This window comes from Schistocerca cancellata, chromosome 4 (genome assembly GCF_023864275.1).
Source record: "Schistocerca cancellata isolate TAMUIC-IGC-003103 chromosome 4, iqSchCanc2.1, whole genome shotgun sequence".
NCBI lineage: Eukaryota > Metazoa > Arthropoda > Insecta > Orthoptera > Acrididae > Schistocerca > Schistocerca cancellata.
This window is the reverse complement of record NC_064629.1, coordinates 233842983-233861403: the sequence shown is the minus strand read 5'-3', so window position 1 is coordinate 233861403 and position 18421 is coordinate 233842983. Positions and strand designations below refer to the sequence as shown.

Sequence of the window (18421 nt, the reverse complement as noted above, 5' to 3'; positions counted from 1 at the left end):
GAGACTTATCACTTTTAGGACTGGTCTTTGAAACCCTTTTAACTTGGCTCTCTCATCTTAATTAGCTTAAGGAAAAGTACTGGTGACATCTTAACATTCTTTGATGCATGAGTCACACTGACTGGGGTGCAGATCTCCCTACATTGTGGCAGCTGTACAGAGCCCTTATACAGTCCTGTTTTGACTATGGGAGTGTGGCGTATGTTCAGCATCGCCCTCAGCATTGGGGGTGCTGGACCCTGTACATCGCTGCAGAGTTCGACTTGCAGCGGGGGCTTTCCGAACGAGCCCAGTGAACAGCCTCCTCGTGGAAGCTGGGGTTACTCCAATTGCTGATCAGGTGACAACAATTGCTTGTGAATTATACCACCCACATTCGTAGTTTGCCTCACCATCCAAATTACCATCTCCTTTCCCCTAACATGGTGATCCATCTCTTGCAGCTGTGGCCCAGATTGGGGATTCTGATTGCAGTCTGTGTCTGGTCCCTTCTCACTGAACTCAAGTTTTCCCTCTGCTACCTTTCCCCCCGGCTCCACTCATGTACACCTCTGTGGCCGATGCCTCGGCCACAGTTTCATTTGGACCTATCTAATGCCCCGAAAGTCGCAGCTCCCCAGAGGCCCTCCACTGCCAATTTTTCTCTATTCTCTGCGAGTTTCAGGGCTCAGAAATAATCTACACCAATGGCTCGATGATCACATTGGCTTCCCTTATGCTCACGCCAGACATGCTGAACAGCGCTCTTTGCCGGATGGCTGCAGTATTTTCACTGCAGAGTTGGTAGCCATCTGTCATTCTCCTGAGCGTATCCACTCCTTCACAGGTGAGTCCTTCCTTATCTGTAGTGAGTCCTTAAGTAGCCTGCAAGCTCTTGACCAGTGTTTCCCTCACCATCCTTTGGTAATGACTACCCAGGAGTCTGTTTCTGTCCTCAACGACTGTGTGGATGTTCAATGGCCTTCATTTGGACCCCCGGACATACTGGAATCCCAGGAAATGAACTGGCTGACAGGCTGGCCAAACAGGCTACCGGTAAACCAACTCTGGAGATTGGCATGCTGGAGACTGATCTACAATTGGTCTTATGCCATAAAGTTTTTGGGATCTGGGATATTGTAGGGTGCACCCTCAATACACCAAATAAACTACATATTATCAAGGAGACAACAAATTTGTGGCAGTAATTCATGCAAGGCACCTGCAGGGACTCCATTGTCCTTTGCTGCCTCTGTGCTGGTCATACTTGGCTGACTCATGGTCACTGTTGCGAGGACCCACCTCAGTGTCATTGTGGTTCCCACTTGACGGTCATCCACATCTTGTTGGACTGCCGAATTTCAGCTGCACTGCGTTGCCTCATCAGCTGATCTAGTTTTTATCACACAATCTAAGGGTGGGCATCTGGCCGCCTCTCCCAGGCCTTCACCCTCCCTCCATTTCCAGTCTTCCTCGCTGTTTCTTTGCCTTGGTGTTTGACTTTTCCCTGTCTGTGTTTCTCTAGCCTTGTCTTTTAGGTTGGAGATTTTAGTTTGTGGAAGGGTGGTTGGCTCATCATTGTTCTAATTCTTGCAATCAGCTGGCGCAGGCCATCTGCTATATTATTTTAATACCTTCTACCACTTTTTTCCCTTTAGTGCATGGCTTCCCCTTTTGTCAAGCTTCTTTTGTTTTCTCTTTCAGTGTGGTTCCCAGATAGTTTTCTGCCTTTTTTACTTCCCCAGACTCTTTTGAGGAATGGTTTTACTTCGTGACCTGTTTTAATGTGGGGGAAAAGGGACTCATGGCGATGTAGTTTGGCTCCTTTCTCTCCAAAGCAACCAACCATTGTCTCTTAATATTTTCACTTGTTGCAGTGGTTGAGGTAGGTGTAGCAAACAGCCTGTGCCATAAGCATAAGGAGGTAAGCTGAGCTTGATGCTGACACGGTGGATGTTGAGTTGGCAGTGGCAGCCATGGCCCTTGGCTTGCAGTGGCACCCATTGGCAGTTTAGGCTTCATACATTGTTGCCTGATTGTGTCCTTGTGATGTGACATCAGATAGTGCCACCCAGGGTGATGAACCATGGACTGTAGTCTGCAGTGGTTCCCCAGTAGCACAGAGCTGGGTGTAATCTGTTCATACCTCAGACCAGAAGACACTGTCAAGTGTGACTGCAAGCAGTCTTATGGGGACTGCAGCAGAATGTTGGCTGCCAAGGGCCTGGGCAATTAGGTAGATATTAGCAATTTGTGGCCTGGTGAGGGTGATAGCTGCTACATGATAGTTACAGTGTAGACTTCAAAGCTGCATCTGACACAGACTGGGCACAGAAACATTGCCCAGTTGTCCAGAAAGTTGACAATGATGAACTTTTCCAAAGGGTTTCAATACCCCTGTGAGGCACTGACTGTGCAGAAGAAGCCACATTTCTGTGTCACGTGGAAGCACCTCAAACACAGGCCAGTGACCAAGTTCCAGCTGTTGTCAGGAGGTAGTAGGTCAAACTACAGCAACTACGTGAAGGTTGGTCAGTGTCTCAGGCCATTGACTTGCAGTAGGCTGTAAGCACTGAAGTGGCTCCCTCATGCTGAATTGGCAGATCAAAAACTGCAGGTGGCAAAGACAGTTGTGAATGTCCTGGATTTGATACTTGGCTGTGGCTGCGACTTGTACTGTTACATACATTATTTCACACACACGGGAAGGCTCAATGATTTATTGTATGCATTGACTGTTTTAATTGATCAGTTGACTAATAATCACTGAATTTCAGGGCACACACATACACAGTAACAGCAAGCTAAAAAGTGATAAATTTCATGCAGTTTATCTGCAGACTTCCTATGCCCCATAGTGGCTTCTTATCCTCTAGCCATAAAATTGATTTGATTTACTTTTTACGTACTGAATCATACCATAATAAAAAATAAAAAAATCCTAAACTAATCCAACTTCTTACTGGCATGAGGTCTGCATATTCTTGGAAACTATCTATCTTGTAAGACAGTTAGTTTTCTTCTGATCTATCATCTTAGAAGTGTGTGCATATTTTGCTGCTGCTGGTGGGGACAGGGCCAGTAATTTGAGAATTGTACCATTATATTAACAGAAGAGAGTTTTTATCAGTACAAGCAAGAAATGGTGTTGTTTATAATGACGTAAAGTAATGATATTTGTCTGTGTTGCAAAACATGAAGAGTGGGCAAGATATTTTAGAATGAAAGCATTCCTGATCACTGACCCTTTAATCTGGCAAATAAATTATTTTATCATTTTTCTATAGTGTAACATATAATTTTGAAAGCATTGCAGCAGAGTAGATTTAATCAGACCATGAAATTATCCACCTAGTCCAACTTCCTGTATGGACAGGGAGCTATCCAAAATCTGTGCACCAGAGAAATAGGTCCATACTGTTGTGGGTTGGCAGGAGAGCCAACACCGTGTTACTAGAGGAAGCCGAAAGGCACGCGTTTTAGCTCATGCAGGCTGGCGTGAAGTCTGGAACAGGACAAGGAAATTAGAATTTAGAAAAAACGGATTAGCTGGTGGAATACTTAACTTTAATCCATTAATGGTGAACGTTGCTCTTGACGGTACATGATTCACAGTATCAATAGTAACTGGTAATGGCGCCTTGCTAGGTCGTAGCAAATGACGTAGCTGAAGGCTAAGCTAACTATCGTCTCGGCAACTGAGAGCGTATTTTGTCAGTGAACTATCGCTAGCAAAGTCGGTTGTACAACTGGGGCTAGTGCTAGGAAGTGTCTCTAGACCTGCCGTGTGGCGGCGCTTGGTCTGCAATCACTGATAGTGGCGACACGCGGGTCCGACGTATACTAACGGACCGCAGCCAATTTAAAGGCTACCACCTAGCAAGTGTGGTGTCGGGCGGTGACACCACACATACTGTCCAACTCACTTCTCCATGTATAATTACAGAAGAAGGAATTTTCATTCTGATGCATATCAGGACATGTTGGTATTTAGGGCAAGGAAGAAAATGCATATTGTTTCATAACTCATTAGAGTTAGAACCCAAGTGCAAAAGTACAAGAAGAGTGGGAGAATATCTGCCTTAGTCATGTTGAAGCAATTGTCTGATAGTACTTAGGAAAATCAAGTACAACATAACTCAGAATAGGTAAAGAATAATTTAGGAAAATTAGACTTAAAGTGAAACAGATGAGAATACTTATATGTAGAGCCACCTGTTTGTGGTGAAAATTTTTGCCTGATTTTGTCATTTTTAAAAAGTTATTTCGGTATATTTTTTGCTAGTTTTTTTTCCATTTTGTCAATAATTTTGCTAAATTTTATTTCCACTTTTAAGCAGTAAAAGGTAAAGGAAATACAATTATAGCAAATTTTCAGTGAAAAATCTTTTATTTTACATAAATTGAAAAAGCATAAAAATTATAAATCTTATTAAAAGACAAATACCAAATCATGAAAGTTTGGAAAACATTTATCCTGTCCTAGTCTATGTACATAACACACAAGTCAGTCTGAGAAAGGCAAGGATACCATGACTTCCATATTACTGGGAGTCAGAGCTGTTCTCCTGTCAAACATTATATTGCAATATCTAGAAAATGATCTCTCACTATCAACATTACTGACTGGGATACACAAAGCTTTCACTGCAGCTTCCACAAAAAGTCCATACTCTACTTTCAGGGAAAGAAGAATACCAATCACATCAACGTCTTTACCTTCTCTACAAGAACTAGCTACTAAATCCCTAAACAATGTGTATGGTACAAGAAATTCTGACGTTAAAAGTTCTTGTAGAATGGGAATTTTCTTTATCAGCTGAGAGATTTCAGCACTGTCTAAATTGCCTTTTATTATGTTTCTTGGATCAAACAATTTACCTATAAAAGAAATGACAATTTTTCCTGTATCACACTCTATCAAGTGGTTCAGTTTTGTAAGAAATGTCAGCAGCAAATTGCAACATTTTGAGCAGTGCTCAACAAGAAAAATAGCTAGGCATTGAATTTTTTTGCTTCAGCAGAAGTCAGAGCTTCAAAATAATTGACAGGTACACTCTCATCTTCAACAGCTTCAACAAATTCTACTATATCACAGAGATATTCTCCAAGGTACTCGACACTTTCAAACCACGAGTGCCACCTGGTGATGACAGGAATATGGAAAAGTTTAGCTTTTGTGGGTACACCTACATATTTCTGAGCTGAGAACTGAAAGTATGCATGCTTTCTCTTTCAGGTATTAAGGAAGATGTGTTTTGTCTGCAAAACATAATGGTTCAGATCACAAAGTTCCACAGTCCACACATTGCCAACCTAATTTAATTTATGAGCCAAGCATTGTGTGTATACTAACCCTTCTGAAACTAAAACCCTAACTGCATTTATACACTTGCCCATATAATGGGCTGAATCTGAAGTTATAGAAACTACATTTCTGTACTGAATGTCAAGTTTCTGTATTACACTCATAATTGCTTGGCACACATTCTGTAGCATTTGCATTTGCAATAACTTTCACTCCCCCGACAAACTACTGGGGAACCATGGCAGACTACAGTCCATGGTTCGTCTCCCTGGGTGGCACAACCTGATGTCACCTCACTAGGACACAATCAGGCAACAATGTATGAAGCCTACACTGCCTTCGTAGAAGGATTTACTGGATACCAGGTTTGTGTAATAATTAATTTGCTGTCTGCTAATCACAGCAAAGATTAGGTAATCTCAATAGCCAATAATTTTTGTTGGTCAGAATAGGCCTATATTAAAAATAATTTTTCCTCAAGCACCCTCTTAAAAAAGTCTTATAATTGGGTAATGTGGTAATTTAATTCATTACATAGTACTCTAATAGCAGTTCTAATGACATTTTCGAGGTGCTGGAGACTTACTCTCAGCTGGAAGACTATGGGAAGGTTACATACCTCGAATCATCAAAGAAGAGGGAAGATTAAAAGGAGCCATGAAAGTCGAAAGAGTTTCAATTCTTTATGATGAAACGACAGACATTCTCTCAGCTTCGGATGATCAGCTTTTTCCATCAGAGTATTTGCATCAGTGAAAGCTCGAGTAGTCGATAAAATGAATTCTTCTTTTATCTTTTTTTGCTCGTTTTGCCGCTGCAGTGACTTTCGTGAGCATAGCTTGTCTTCGTATACCAGTAGTTGTTAGCGCCTTCTCCTTGTTCTTCTTATGGGAAGAACTGTTATTAATGTGTTTCAGGCACATGTCCATCCTCTGCCACTCAGTATGCACATTGCAGTATTTGCACACAAGTATCTTCCTACTTTTGTCGAAAACATAAAATCCTTCTGACGAAAATTCCTTTTCTTGGTCAAAAACTGTCACTACCATATTAATCATCTGTAGCACGAAAACAAAACACAAAATACCACACTCAATGCGCCAGCAGTGCACAACGATTTCCAACACGCAATACTGAATACACTGCCAGAAAATTGTAGAATGTCTTTGGAATACTCGATATACTATATATATCAAAATGGTGTACAATTGATATCCGGATTGTATTCCCATAACTCCAATCGAATTTCCGCAGTTAAGTTCAAATGATGAGATTTTGCAAAGTTTCGCCAATTATTTCGCGATTTGAGCAAAATGTGTAAAATTTTGTGAAAATTTCGCGCTTTGCGAAAAACAGGTGCCATGTACACACAGTGACAAAATAAATTGGCTCCTCACATGGTGTCACCTCACTGTTAAGACACACAGTCATGTATCAATGGGAATAAAAGTAGGTTGAAATGGTATACAAGCTCTAATATGAGAAGCCAATGATTCAGTAATGGTGCTCCTACTTTCAACCACTGAGATGAGACAATGTAATTTTAACATACCTCTGAATAGGATATTGCTCTTTACATTACTTGTTCATTAAGATTTTGTATTGTTTTATGATACTTCATACAACATTTTAGAGCAATATGTTTTGTATTGTGATAGTAGGGCACCATCAGTTTAGTGCACCTCAGATTTATATAATGGCAATGAGTCGCAGACAGGCACAGTGAAAAAGCTTTCAGACATAGTCCTTCTTCCAAAATAGAAATCACACACACACACACACACACACACACACACACACACACACACACACACACACACACACAAAATCACAACTCACACACACATGGCCACTGCCTCTGGGCCATGACTGAGTGTGACTGGAGAAGCAATCCTCTGGTGGTGGGTGATGGGGTAAGTAGGTGGCACAGGGAAGAAAGGGGTATGCGTGGAGGAAGATGCTGTCCTGCCTGAGGGAGCGTGTAGGTATGTGGTGGGGACAGGATAGGGCTGCAAGGTGCAGCGTCAGAAGGATGTACTGGTGGGGGGGTGGGAGGGGAAGGGGAATAGGGGAGAAGGGGGAACGAGTAGTAAGGTATGTGTAGTGCTGGAGTGAGAGCAGGGAAGGGGATAGATAGGTGGACAGGGACTAACAAAAGTTGTGGCTGGGGGGAGGGGGGGAGGGGAGGGGTTACGGGAATGAAGGATATGTTGTAGGAAGAGCTCCCACTTGTTCAGAAAAGCTTGTGTTGGTAGGAAGGAATGAGCTGAGGCAAACTGTGAAGCAGCCATTGAAGTTAAGTACGTCATGTTGGGCAGCATGTTTATCAACTGGGTGGTCCAGCTGTTCCTTGGCCACACAGATAGCTCTGCCTTCGTTGGGTAGGAGATGCCCGTGTCAGGACTGGTGTAGATGGTAGAGGGTAGATGTATGGAACAGGTCTTGCATTTAGGTCTAGTGCAGGTGACAAGGAGATAAGGTTCAGTGGATGTCAGAAGACCACTGTGGGAAGGTTGGAGAGGATAATGGGGACAATATTCTGAATTTCAGGGCACAACAAAAAATAGTCATAACCTTGGTGGAGAATGTGATTCATTTTCTCCAGTCCTGGGTGGCACTGAGACACAAGACGATTGCTTGTCTGTGGCCAGGCAGTGAGCATGTGGGAGGTGGTAGATAATTGGAGAGACAAGGCACTGGAGATCTTATATGAGTTAATAATTAGGTGAGTTTAGTGTGTATTTCTAGTGGCTGCCATAGCCTCATCACCCCCTTTCTCCCATCCTCCTCATCTGCTTTGTCAAGAGTATGTGGGAGAGAAAAAGTGTAATTTTAACTAAGATGTTATCCTATGAATGTTTTCATATTTTTTTTTTTTTTTTATTGTTACTTCATTTTTTCAGAATGTTATAAAGAGGGGGCTAACAGCTACATTCATCACCATATGTTGTCATTTAATGGGTGGATGAAGCAATTTATTTATTTTTGGTTATAGTGTTGTTTTGCAATTGTTATTCATATTGAAGATCTGTATAATTAATGGTGTTATTGGCATAAAATTTTTCTTTCATTGCAGATGAAACAATTCCATCTCGCTGTTAGATATACTTCCAATGTTGAAAGGAAAATTCAGAAGCTTCGATTCTGTGCAAAAAATTACTTTATCACTGACGGAATTGACCGAAGGACAGTTTTGAACTATGTTCAGCTACTTGGTAAGTGTAAGGTGCACGTGTTTGTGTTTCTTATTGTAAGGTATCACTAGTGTCATTCCATTGTCATTGTCATATACAGGGTGTTACAAAAAGGTACGGCCAAACTTTTTCAGGAAACATTCCTCACACACAAATAAAGAAAAGATGTTATGTGGACATGTGTCCGGAAACGCTTAATTTCCATGTTAGAGCTCATTTTAGTTTCGTCAGTATGTACTGTACTTCCTCGATTCACTGCCAGTTGGCCCAATTGAAGGAAGGTAATGTTGACTTCGGTGCTTGTGTTGACATGCGACTCATTGCTCTACAGTACTAGCATCAAGCACATCAGTACGTATCATCAACAGGTTAGTGTTCATCACGAATGTGGTTTTGCAGTCAGTGCAATGTTTGCAAATGCGGAGTTGGCAGATGCCCATTTGATGTATGGATTAGCATGGGGCAATAGCTGTGGCGCGGTACGTTTGTATCGAGACAAATTTCCAGAACAAAGGTGTCCCGACAGGAAGACGTTCGAAGCAATTGATCAACGTCTTAGAGAGCATGAAACATTCCAGCCTATTACTCGCGACTGGGGAAGACCTAGAATGACGAGGACACCTGCAATGGACGAGGCAATTCTTCGTGCAGTTGACCATAACCCTAATGTCAGCGTCAGAGAAGTTGCTGCTGTACAAGGTAACGTTGACCACGTCACTGTATGGAGAGTGCTACGGGAGAACCAGTTGTTTCTGTACCATGTACAGTGTGTGCAGGCACTATCAGCAGCTGATTGGCCTCCACGGGTACACTTCTGCGAATGGTTCATCCAACAATGTGTCAATCCTCATTTCAGTGCAAATGTTCTCTTTACGGATGAGGCTTCATTCCAACGTGATCAAATTGTAAATTTTCACAATCAACATGTGTGGGCTGACGAGAATCCGCACACAATTGTGCAATCACGTCATCAACACAGATTTTCTGTGAACGTTTGGGCAGGCATTGTTGGTGATGTCTCGATTGGGCCCCATGTTCTTCCACCTACGCTCAATGGAACACGTTATCATGATTTCATACGGGATACTCTACCTGTGCTGCTAGAACATATGCCTTTACAAGTACGACACAACATGTGGTTCATGCACGATGGAGCTCCTGCACATTTCAGTCGAAGTGTTCGTACGCTTCTCAACAACAGATTCGGTGGCTGATGGATTGGTAGAGGCGGACCAATTCCATGGCCTCCATGCTCTCCTGACCTCAACCCTCTTGACTTTCATTTATGGGGGCATTTGAAAGCTCTTGTCTACACAACCCCGGTACCAAATGTAGAGACTCTTCGTGCTCGTATTGTGGAGGGCTGTGATACAATACGCCATTCTCCAGGGCTGCATCAGCGCATCAGGGATTCCATGCGACGGAGTGTGGATGCTTGTATCCTCGCTAACGGAGGACATTTTGAACATTTCCTGTAACAAAGTGTTTGAAGTCACGCTGGTACATTCTGTTGCTGTGCGTTTCCATTCCACGGTTAATGTGATTTGAAGAGAAGTAATAAAATGAGCTCTAACATGGAAAGTAAGCGTTTCCGGACACATGTCAACATAACATATTTTCTTTCTTTGCGTGTGAGGAATGTTTCCTGAAAGTTTGGCCGTACCTATTTGTAACACCCTGTATGTTTTGCATTAAATAATTACATTTTCTAATTATAATGACTGTGGAACCTTGAGATTTGTTTCTTGTTTAACTGAGTAGGTTTAGCATCCAAATACTTTTAAAAATTATAAATGAAATATACTAAATTGTGAATGAAATTCAAACCCTCAGTGCTGGAAAGTCACAGTTACTGAGCTATAATGATGTGTTCACATGAATTTCTTGGAGAAACCCAATGTTCCATTCCCATCTCCAGAGGACTTCTTCAGGAGGAGCAGTCTTCACTGTAGGTTCAGTTCACACTCTGGCCTGCTGAAGTAAAATTTAACTTCCACCTGTTCACATCTAGAGGTGTAATGTCACACTTTCAAACCTCGAGTGTAATAGACTAGTGTCGGTTGCTGTCATCCACTATTTCTATCGTCCCACCGTGATAGACTGGTACGTGTATTTTCAGCAGTGGAGTCAAGATGTCATTCTGTTAAACACACTCCTGCTTCAGATTACAATTACTGTTGTGTTCAATGATCTCTGTCACCTCAGTATGTATTTGCTTGTGGCAACAAGGACTTGAGTCATATCAAACTGAATCTGATCATCTCCTGGCTGCCAAGCAGATCCATCTTATGAGCATTCTCAGATAACCTTAGGTTTCTCTGTATCTTTTAGATCAGTTTGCAAACTATAGCATTATTCCACTTCTTCAAGATCTTCGCTATGTGCTCAGTAGGGTTGCCAGTGAATGCGAGAAAAACATCGGACTTCACAAACAGCTGTACATCACTATAATCTTTACGTGACAGTCTGAATACCCTGTCACTTTAGGGTGTGAACCCAGCCAAAAGGTACAGGAAGATCTAACATTGGGCAGTGGTGCTTGCAAACCATTGGAAAAAGCAGGAATTTACAGACACTTGCACTTAAGTTTTGAAACCGTAATGTCTCACCTCTGTGTGGGAGCATGTGGGAACAAGATTCAACTTCATTTAGTGGTAAGCCATTGTCTGAATAGACCTTCATAATGCTACAATCTCCATTGATAATGTCATCCATTGATGGGGATGGAATTTGGGTTTCTCCAACAAATTCATTTGACTGCAGCATAATAGGCAGAAATACTTGAACAAGTGTGTCTTTATGAAGTGGTAAACATTAGAATTTGAGATGGTAAATTTGTAATTAACATAGTCTATTTAGTGTCACCTGAACATTGGCAGATGGTCTAATGTGGAGAGAATTAGGCATGTGATATATTGATAGTACAAATTAAGGTGATGTTTGTCTTTAAAAAGTCTGCATTATTTTGAATTGAAGTGTATGTCACTGTTTTCTTTTACAGCTCATTAAGCAAAACATTTTTAATGTACATATGATCTAGACGGAGTGTAATCTCATGTTGTGGCTAATAGTATTGCAGACTGCTAATAATTTGGCAAATTTATTAAGTAAAGTGTACAGTAATTTTTGTCATCCCATGAAAACAACATCTGTAGAAGACACCTAGAGAATGCTTCAAATACAGACTTAGCTCTGGCTTCTAAAGCTGCAGGCCCATGCCATATGCTTTGTGTATGTGTGTGTGTGTGTGTGTGTGTGTGTGTGTGTGTGTGTGTGTGTGTGTGTGAGAGAGAGAGAGAGAGAGAGAGAGAGAGAGAGAATGTTTTTGTGTAAAGAAACATTTAGTGAAATTTCTGTGGCATCTGGGAAGTATATATGGTAAATGTAGTTCGACCACATACCACTCTCAAACATTAGTCAAAGCTGTGGTAACAAAAGCACAGGTATAATTTTTCAAGCAAGTTAATTCAAAGTAAGTGTTCCTGTAGATGCTTCAGAATAATATTTGTTGATATTCTACATCTACATCTACATCCATACTCCGCAAGCCACCTGACGGTGTGTGGCGGAGGGTACCTTCAGTACCTCTATCGGTTCTCCCTTCTATTCCAGTCTCGTATTGTTCGTGGAAAGAAGGATTGTCGGTATGCCTCTGTGTGGGCTCTAATCTCTCTGATTTTATCCTCATGGTCTCTTCGCGAGATATACGTAGGAGGGAGCAATATACTGCTTGACTCTTCGGTGAAGGTATGTTCTCGAAACTTTGACAAAAGCCCGTACCGAGCTACTGAGCGTCTCTCCTGCAGAGTCTTCCACTGGAGTTTATCTATCATCTCTGTAATGCTTTCGCGATTACTAAATGATCCTGTAACGAAGCGCGCTGCTCTCCGTTGGATCTTCTCTATGTCTTCTATCAACCCTATCTGGTACGGATCCCACACTGCTGAGCAGTATTCAAGCAGTGGGCGAACAAGCGTACTGTAACCTACTTCCTTTGTTTTCGGATTGCATTTCCTTAGGATTCTTCCAATGAATCTCAGTCTGGCATCTGCTTTACCGACAATCAACATTATATGATCATTCCATTTTAAATCACTCCTAATGCGTACTCCCAGATAATTTATGGTATTAACTGCTTCCAGTTGCTGACCTGCTATTTTGTAGCTAAATGATAAAGGATCTATCTTTCTGTGTATTCGCAGCACCTTACACTTGTCTACATTGAGATTCAGTTGCCATTCCCTGCACCATGCGTCAATTCGCTGCAGATCCTCCTGCATTTCAGTACAATTTTCCATTGTTACAACCTCTCGATACACCACAGCATCATCTGCAAAAAGCCTCAGTGAACTTCCAATGTCATCCACCAGGTCATTTATGTATATTGTGAATAGCAACGGTCTTACGACACTCCCCTGCAGCACGCCTGAAATCACTCTTACTTCGGAAGACTTCTCTCCATTGAGAATGACATGCTGCGTTCTGTTATCTAGGAAGTCTTCAATCCAATCACACAATTGGTCTGATAGTCCATATGCTCTTACTTTGTTCATTAAACGACTGTGGGGAACTGTATCGAACGCCTTGCGGAAGTCAAGAAACAGGGCATCTACCTGGGAACCCGTGTCTATGGCCCTCTGAGTCCCGTGGACGAATAGCGCGAGCTGGGTTTCACACGATCGTCTTTTTCTAAACCCATGCTGATTCCTACAGAGTAGATTTCTAGTCTCCAGAAAAGTCATTATACTCGAACATAATCCGTGTTCCAAAATTCTACAACTGATCGACGTTAGAGATATAGGTCTATAGTTCTGCACATCTGTTCGACGTCCCTTCTTGAAAACGGGGATGACCTGTGCCCTTTTCCAATCCTTTGGAACGCTACGCTCTTCTAGAGACCTACGGTACACTGCTGCAAGAAGGGGGGCAAGTTCCTTCGCGTACTCTGTGTAAAATTGAACTGGTATCCCATCAGGTCCAGAGGCCTTTCCTCTTTTGAGCGATTTTAATTGTTTCTCTATCCCTCTGTCGTCTATTTCGATATCTACCATTTTGTCATCTGTGCGGCAATCTAGAGAAGGAACTACAGTGCAATCTTCCTCTGTGAAACAACTTTGGAAAAAGACATTTAGTATTTCGGCCTTTAGTCTGTCATCCTCTGTTTCAGTACCATTTTGGTCACAGAGTGTCTGCACATTTTGTTTTGATCCACCTACCGCTTTGACATAAGACCAAAATTTCTTAGGATTTTTTGCCAAGTCAGTACACAGAACTTTACTTTCGAATTCATTGATCGCCTCTCGCATAGCTCTCTTCACACTACATTTCGCTTCGCGTAATTTTTGTTTGTCTGCAAGGCTTTGGCTATGTTTATGTTTGCTGTGAAGTTCCCTTTGCTTCCGCAGCAGTTTTCTAACTCGGTTGTTGTACCACGGTGGCTCTTTTCCATCTCACGATCTTGCTTGGCACATACTCATCTAACGCATATTGTACGATGGTTTTGAACTTTGTCCACTGATCCTCAACAAACTTTTGTGTTGAGCCAACAGGTACTCTGAAATCTGCTTTTTGTCACTTTTTCTAAACAGAAAAATCTTCCTACCCTTTTTAATATTCCTATTTACGGCTGAAATCATCGATGCCGTAACCGCTTTATGATCGCTGATTCCCTGTTCTGCGTTAACTTTTTCAAATAGTTTGGGTCTGTTTGTCACCAGAAGGTCTAATATGTTATCGCCATGGGTCGGTTCTCTGTTTAACTGCTCAAGTTAGTTTTCAGATAAAGCACTTAAAAAAATTTCACTGGATTCTTTGTCCCTGCCACCCGTTATGAACGTCTGAGTCTCCCAGTTTATATCCGGCAAATTAAAATCTCCACCCAGAACTATATTTTCCAAATTATCCTTCAGGTGCTCAGCCACAACAGCTGCTGAGCCAGGGGGCCTATAGAGACATCCAATTACCATGTCTGAGCCTGCTTTAACCGCGACCTTCACCCAAATCATTTCACATTTCGGATCTCCGTCAATTTCCTTCGATACTATTGCACTTCTTATCGCTATAAACACGCCTCCCCCTTCACTGTTCAGCCTGTCTCTGCGGTATACATTCCAATCTGAGTTTAGGATTTCGTTACTGTTTACGTCTGGTTTCAGCCAACTTTCTGTCCCTAGTACTATATGGGCGTTGTGATCGTTTATTAATGAAAGCAGTTCTGGGACCTTTCTATAGACGCTCCTGCAGTTTACTATTAGCACATTAATATTGTTATTCCCTGTTGCATTTTGCCTACTCCTATCTTGCCGCGTCTCAGGAGGCGTCTTGTCGGGCCTAGGGAGGGGATTCTCTAACCTAAAAAACCCCCATGTGCACTCCACACGTACTCCGCTACCCTTGTAGCCGCTTCTGGTGTGTAGTGCACGCCTGACCTATTCAGGGGGACCCTACATTTCTCCACCCGATAGCGGAGGTCGAGAAATTTGCACCCCAGATCTCCGCAGAATCGTCTGAGCCTCTGGTTTAAGCCTTCCACTCGGCTCCAAACCAGAGGACCGCGATCGGTTCTGGGAACGATACTACAAATAGTTAGCTCTGATTCCACCCCGCGAGCGAGGCTTTCCGCCTTCACCAATTCCGCCAACCGCCTGTACGAACTGAGGATGACCTCTGAACCCAGACGGCAGGAGTCATTGGTGCCGACATGAGCAACAATTTGCAGTCGGTTGCACCCAGTGCTCTCTGTCGCCACCGGTAGGGCCTCCTCCACATCTCGGATGAGACCCCCCGGCAAGCAGACAGAGTGAACACTGGCCTTCTTCCCCGACCTTCTCGCTATTTCCCTAAGGGGCTCCATCACCCGCCTAACGTTGGAGCTCCCAATAACTAATAAACCCCTCCCCCCATGTGCCTGCTCGGACCTTGCTGAAGGAGCAGCCACATGTCCCCTCACAGGCAGAGCGGGCGATGCCACACGGCCAGCCTCCACATTGACCTTCCGCCTCGTGCGCCGCGAACGCCGCTGAACCCGCCGCTCCCCTTGGGGAGAGGGTGGCCCAACCGCGCCCGGTACCCGCGAAGATGCCTCGACAGCAGGGACAGTGGGTGAAGCATGTAACACCTGGGGTGTACCTTGCGACGCACCAGACTCCCCACTGCCGCTACACTCAGAGGCAGCAGCCTGAAGACGGCTGACTGCGGCCATCAACACGCTCAGCTGTTCGCGAACAGTGGCCAGCTCCTCCTGCGTCCGTACACAGCAGTCACACATCCTATCCATCCTAAGGAAACAATTTACTGAAGAGAGTTAATCAACCTTTAACAAGACTGCTAATTCACTAAAGGCGGCTGCTTAATCACTAAACTGTGGTTGCTAGCCATTTCTTGTAGAAAACAATGAAAATAGCACTACCTGTCTCTGGACTGTATTGAAAACAAACACTAGCACTACTGGCAATATGGTTGACTACAGGGACTCTCTCTGACTGTATTCAAAACAAACACGAAATCTATGGAACACTATTAAGAGCACTCGAAAATTAAAGCTTTCTAAAAGCAAATACACACGGAAGAAAAAGTGACAAGTAAGAAAAATACAGTTAATACTTAAATTAAGGTAGCTCGCTGCACAGCAGACGTGAAGCAGGCGGCAGTTACGACGACACTGACACTGACTATGGCTGACTAAAGGGACTCTCTCTGACTGTATTCAAAACAAACACGAAATCTATGGAACACTATTAAGAGCACTCGAAAATTAAAGCTTCCTAAAAGCAAATACACATGGAAGAAGAAGTGACAAGTAAGAAAAATACAGTTAATACTTAAATTAGGGTAGCTCGCTGCACAGCAGACGTGAACCAGGCGGCAGTTACGACAACACTGATTTCAGCAAATCATACAGTAACTGCGTGTTACTTTGGGGACAATGTAATGCCATAGTCCTTTCATGTTATTTCTTTGCTTCTGCTCTGAAAATGTTTTGCAGTTGCCATATTTCATCTTTTGGTTTTCATTACTGCAGCAGCAGCTGTCTGCATCGCAGATGTGCCAAAACATATTTAAGCAAGAAAAGTAATATAAGAAGATTCTTTTATTTAATTTATGTTTCGTCTAACCTTTTCTTGCCATTACGTTTTGTAAGTGCAGTGCAACCCTGCTTTTATACTTTAAATGGGACTTGAAAAAAATGGTGTCAAATGTGAGAAAATGTAAAATGTGGGAAATAATGTTTCAAGCAGTAAAAGTTACATATAGGATCCCCCTCCCATTTCCACATTTTATGTATGATATATGTACATAATAGGTATCAAACAACTTGTCACGGACCTAAGGACATCACACACATCCATGCCCGAGGCAAGATTCGAACCTGCGACCGTAGCGATCGCGCGGTATTATCTGGTAAAAACTGCTAATGTAATGGGAACTGCAAACTGTCTGGGAAGTAGAAATTTTTGACTAATTTCATAAGCCATAATCAGTGTTTTTGGAAATCCAGCCCTGTCATTCACTATGGAAGGAATGAAACACTGCACCAGTTACATATTTTTCATGCTTAGCACAATACATTTCGATAATTTGTTATTGTTGTCAAATACAAATATTTACATAAGTATTTTGTGCAGTGTTTGTGCATTTGATGTTCTGCGTCTCCTGCACTGTAATTGTCCTCTTAAGGTTATTTGGTACTATGCCTCCTCAGTTATGTAGAAAGCCACACACATGCAAACTATTACTCACATTGTTCTTTTGGGAAACATCACAATGTAAATATTTACACTTGATGACAAGACTAAATTCTCAAAACACATCTCGCTAAGCATGAAAAAATATGTAACAGGTGCTGACTGCTGTGTTTAAACCAACAACACAAAGTGAGCAAAGCTGTTAACTACAGTGTTGCCAACAAGGCTGAACTAAATGTCCCTAGACTGACCAAAGGTGAAAAGTCAATAAAATAATTTCATGGGATTGACGAATTGAAACAGGAATATATTCCTATATACTTTCATTATTTCAGAACTTTTTGTTTGTATATTTAAGAATTAGGAATGTCTTTTAAACTAAACAAAGAAAAGAACATGAAAACAATTTTTTCATCATCATCGTCGGAATTATCAATTAAGACAGTTAAAGGGTGGTGAAGTTGCCCCAAGATTGAAGTTGATGGCTGTGTGCCACTATCATCTTTATTCCTAAGAGGGTATGATTTGTTGGTTCCAGTAAGTCTTAGTACATATGTTGGTAATTCATTGTCACAACATTTTTTTCAATCTTTTTAAGGTTCTTCTGACCATCAAAATAGAATTCAATGAAGAAAGTCTAAGGCGATTGCAAAGTTTTGTTTTGACCATATTCATGGCACTAAAAATTCGTTCTGTCTCTGCATTTGAATGTGGCAATGACAATAAAGTAAATGCAAGAATACACAGTTCTTTGAATGGATTTAGATTTCCAGCATCTTTATATGCTCAAACAGCAATCAAGAAATGGACTGTAGTCTCTAAGTTTTGCCATCAAATGAAATTGATATTATTCCATTGTTGTGAAGTTTTTTTCGAATACGTCGATATCAGTTCTTTTGCTAAGTAAATGACATTGTGAGTACTTGTTTTAGCTCGCAAAACTTTTCTTACAACCAATTTGTACATCTTGGTTAAAATTTCGATACTGGATGGAAGTCTATTTTGTAATTCTTTTATAAGTTTCACTGTAAATTCAATGCATCATTTTGTTACCAATTTGATGCTGTCCTCAGATAACTTCAACTTGCTAGCACAGGTTTCAAAAGCATAGCCAAGTGTAGTATATGGATTAAGATGACTTTTCTGAAGAGATGTAGTTAGGACTTTCATGGTAATAGCAGGCTCATAAGTCGCTCTTTTACAATGTCCAGCAGTTTTGTGGGATAGGAGTTTTCACTCTTTAATGTTTTCGTGGC

At 42.0% G+C, this 18421-nt stretch overlaps 1 protein-coding gene across 1 annotated transcript in view; it reads left to right on the top strand.

The window, feature by feature from the left end:
- The window catches only part of LOC126184760 (spermatogenesis-defective protein 39 homolog), a 115079-nt gene that overhangs the window by 56706 nt on the left and 39952 nt on the right, over positions 1–18421 (top strand). Inside the window, exon 8 of the mRNA XM_049927306.1 lies at positions 8364–8502. Within this exon, the coding sequence (XP_049783263.1) occupies positions 8364–8502 (139 nt within the window). The remainder of the gene's footprint in view (positions 1–8363; positions 8503–18421) is intronic.